This window comes from Pinus tabuliformis, chromosome 2_2 (genome assembly GCF_031772625.1).
Source record: "Pinus tabuliformis cultivar Carrire ecotype Pingquan chromosome 2_2, CPIR1, whole genome shotgun sequence".
Taxonomy (NCBI): Eukaryota; Viridiplantae; Streptophyta; class Pinopsida; order Pinales; family Pinaceae; genus Pinus; species Pinus tabuliformis.
Genome location: NC_142300.1, coordinates 658,477,218 through 658,481,566, shown reverse-complemented (window position 1 = coordinate 658,481,566; position 4,349 = coordinate 658,477,218). Strand labels below are relative to the sequence as shown.

The 4,349-nt window shown below is 34.1% G+C and overlaps 1 protein-coding gene across 1 annotated transcript; it reads right to left on the bottom strand.

The window, feature by feature from the left end:
* Positions 1-1,726: 1,726 nt before the first annotated feature.
* LOC149194338 (uncharacterized) lies at positions 1,727-4,054 on the bottom strand. The gene has a single exon (XM_089407494.1). It carries the CDS (start codon positions 4,035-4,037, stop codon positions 1,740-1,742), a length of 2,298 nt encoding a protein of 765 aa, XP_089263620.1. The 5' UTR covers positions 4,038-4,054; the 3' UTR covers positions 1,727-1,739.
* Positions 4,055-4,349: the final 295 nt, after the last annotated feature.

Here is a 4,349-nt window from a genome sequence, read left to right as displayed (position 1 = left end):
TAGGCAAGAGGAATAGGAGGTAGAGCACATAGAGGATTTGTGCACTATAGCAGTCCACAAGCCACAAGTCATACTTCTTTATACCTACAACCATATTCCAGACAGAGAAAGAAAGCAGAGCAACCTCACCTTACAACTAAGTTTTCTCCTGAAGGGGTTTCCCATAGCGTATCTTGTGTCTTATGTGTGTGCATGAGATTTTATTATGTCATTCTCTATTTTCAAACATAATTTTCATTTGCATGCATGCACTAATTATAATAAAATCTACAAATCTGGAAACTTAATAAAAAATTGTAATAGTGTAGAATTTTCATATTTTTAATATAATATTATCGGATCTGTTGTGATGAACTGTCTAGTGGAATATCCATAACAATTTATGGAACATTGTTAATATTTAAATCCCAAGAGGTTGTGTCGTGTCTAAATTTTTTTCTCTCAAACTGCATCATTATCAAAGTTAATTAAAATTAAATATATATTTTCACTTAATCCACAACATTATCGAAGTTGCTTCAGATTAAATGTATTCCATCAAAGGTCTTAACTCTAAAGTCATTGTACGCATGTTAAACGTGTAATATTTATTTTTTATATAACTTGTTATGTGTCATTGACATTTGAAACTACAAAAAAAAATAGATTATATATTTTTGAATTAATTTTATTTATTTGATAAATACATTTTAAATTTGATAGAATTAGTAAAATTTATATCCTTATTCAACTAAATAATAAAAATTTAAAATTTAAAATTTAAAAATTTTGAAAATTATTTTTAAATTAATTAATTATTTAATTAATTATTTATTTATATATTCATATCTTTTATAAAGATATAACAAAATTGTTTTTATTAAAATAATAAATTAAAAATCAAAATAATTGGACTAGAAAGTAATTACAATATCCTATGTCATAGGCAAATATATAATAAATAATCGTAAACATTTAAAACATCATGTTTCTCTCACATGCAACGTAAGCAAATTAAATAAACTGGATTCCCACGTCATTTTGCAATGATTTGGTGAGATCCCATGATTAGATTGTGGGGCATTGCCTAATTTTTTGAATGAAAATCTAAAATTGTAATTTGAGGATGATAAAAATTGTAATTCGAGGATGATACATTTAACAATATGGTTGTCCTGTTAACATTGTTTTTGTTGATATAAATTAACTATTTTTTTTTTTTTTGTAATGTTTATAGAATGTTTGATTGTATTAGGAAGATATAGTTAAAATACAACATTTTTTTGGTTCAACTATAAATTTTGATCTTAAAAGTGTGGAGGGAATTGAATTTATGGAAAAAATAGTAAAAATGTTTTAATGGCAATGAATTTTAACCTCAAAAGTGGAGAGAATTGAACTTGTGGAGAGAATAGCAAAAGTTCTTTAATGTTAATGACTCAATTAATTGAACAAATCCTCAGAGGTCAATCTCTCTCAAGTATTACTATGTAACTTTTATGAATTTGTGCACTTAACATAATGATAAATGTGACATGAAACATGAAACGTGAAACATGAAACATGAAACATGAAACTTTAAATCGATAAATTATTGCACTTTAAGAGATTACTTAGCGGTGTGAAATGCACGATGGGAAAAATGCTTGCAATCTCATAGTATCTTGCCATATAAAATGTTCAAATCCATATTACCATGTAAAATGTTCAATCCATATTATACATAAATTTACATATACAAGCTGGAACTAAAAGTTAGACTATGTAGGAAATCTATATAGCCCATACAAATTTTTTGGTATATTTGGCGGCACTATCCAATGTTTGGCTTTTTCCCATAACATAAAGATAATAATCACTCCTCCAAATCCAATTACTATTCTTATCCCTAAAGCTATTAATGATATCTTTTCTTCCACATGGCTTAGCCAACTCACTTTTACATCATTGCTCTCGATAATGCTATCATTTTTTTGCGATGGGCCTTTATTTTCATTGCATGAATCTAGAGGACAACCCCATAAGCACCTATTATTTTGAAATGAAGTTACATCGAAAGTGGAAAATTGTGTCCCTGTTGGGATTCTGCCGCAAAGCTTGTTTGATGAAACATCAAGAATGCTCAAGCCATGTAGCATAGAGAGCTCTTCAGGAATTGGCCCACTCAAATTATTATTTGCCAAGTCTAATTGCTCCAAAGTAGATATTCTACCAAGAGTGGCAGGTATTTTCCCTTCCAATTGATTTCGAGATAAATTCAACAGCCACAAGTGACTCATACTCCCTATGCTTGGAGGAATTTCTCCTATAAGATTATTGCAAGACAAATCAAATATAGTGTATCCAGGCCATAGAGATGATAGAGTGTACACATATTTTTTCATGACAATTTTCATTTCACCAGATACTACATAATTATTTGAGGCATCCACAAATCCAGAGAGTCTTTCAAGATGTGCAGGGATTTTTCCACTAAATTTATTGTTGGATAAATCCAACAAAAACAAGTTAGTGAGATTGGTGATGTTTTGTGGAATACTACTATGGATATTATTATAACCCAAGGCTAATAATCTCAAGCCATAAAAAAGTGTGAAATATGGAGGAAGCTCACCAGTTAGTCTATTTTTACTCAAATCTATTAGTTGAAGTTGTGTACAATTTGCTAAAGATACAGGGAATTCTCCATAAAAATTATTAGAATGAGCAGAAAAACTTAGGATAGAAGTACAATTCCCAATTCCATTGGGAATACGACCTTCTAAATTGTTTTCTGATATATCTAATACTAAAAGTGAAACCATACTACTAATACTTTCAGGGATATTTCCAGAAAAATTATTGTTATATAAGTTCACTGCATTGAGAGCCCTTGGTTTACCTATGCTAGAGGGAATATGTCCACTTAATTTGTTTGAATCTAAATATAAGTTATATAAGGAAGAAAGGTTTCCTATGCTTTTAGGAATTGGGCCTATAAAATTGTTCCGAGAGAGAATAAGGTTTTCAAGTTTTTTTAAATTAGTAATAGCTTCAGGGATGGTACCGTTTAACCGATTGTCACTGAGATCTAAAGTAACTAATTCACTCAAATTAATAACGGTTGCAGGGATGGGACCAGTGAACATGTTTGAATAAAGATACAGTCTGTTCAACTGCGTCAAATTGGAGATGGCTTGAGGTATATTGCCAGTGAGCATGTTTCTAGAGAGATCTAAGTAGTTTAGATTCGCCAAATTGCCAATGGATTTAGCTATGCCACTTGTGAGGTCGAATATTCTGCCTGAGAAGTTGTTGAAGCCGAGGCTCAGGTACTCTAGCTTCTGCAGAAGGCCCAATTCTACCGGAATAGCACCACCAAGCTTATTCCCGCCGACGTTCAAGACTCGCAGCGCTTCAAGTTGGCCAAGCTCCAGGGGAATTTTTCCAGTCAAACGATTAGAAGAAAGATCCAAGATCTGCAGATTATGCAACATACCCAACTCCTTCGGAATAGAGCCGTTGATAAGATTCACCCGCAGTTGAAGTGCTTGTAGCTCTTTAAGCTCACCAAATTCGGGCGGAATTTTTCCAGTCAGACTATTACCAGAAAGATTGAGAGTGCGTAGTAAAGACAGATTGCCAAGAGACCGAGAAAGGGTACCTTCCAAATTGAAGCAATAGAGGTCTATGGCGACTACCCTTCTGCTGTATTTTCTGCAGCGAATGCCAGACCAGGAGCATATATTCTCAGAATTGTCGGCCGTCCAGTTGGAGAGCTTCTCCATTGGATCCGACGTGATGACCTTCCGGAACGACAAGAGAGCATGGAGGTCCCTTTTCTCGTGGGTGTCTATTGCTGATAAATTGAAATCAGCTTCTTCTACCATGCGTTCAGAATCGGAATGGCGTTGAAGTGAAGTTAATCCACCAGGAATGGGGTCATACAGATATTGATGGGCATGGGTATGGGAATATGGCTTGGAGGTTGAGTAATTAATAGACAGCGCAGCAGGCACAGAGACAAGCAAACAGAGAGACAATAATATGAGAAGAAGAAGAGGAGCACTGTGATCCATTTCTCCCGACTCGACTTCTGAGTTCTGTGCGTTCTGTACCCTTGGCTCTGTCTATATATACTAAACAGGGGTTCTCCTAAGAAGTCGACGCCAAGCGATATTTTTGCCCATTGATGGGGAATAGAGATGAAAGGAAGGCGCGCAGAAAATCATTGAATCGGGTAGCCCCACAATTTCATCCTCTCTCCACCCCACTCCGTGACCTCTATGCCCCCTGTCAGCGACCTGTCGATTAATTTGAACACTATTTCAAATCCCATGAAAATCTTTCTGATATCTTGTCCCATCACTTCTTAACTCACCCACCAATTT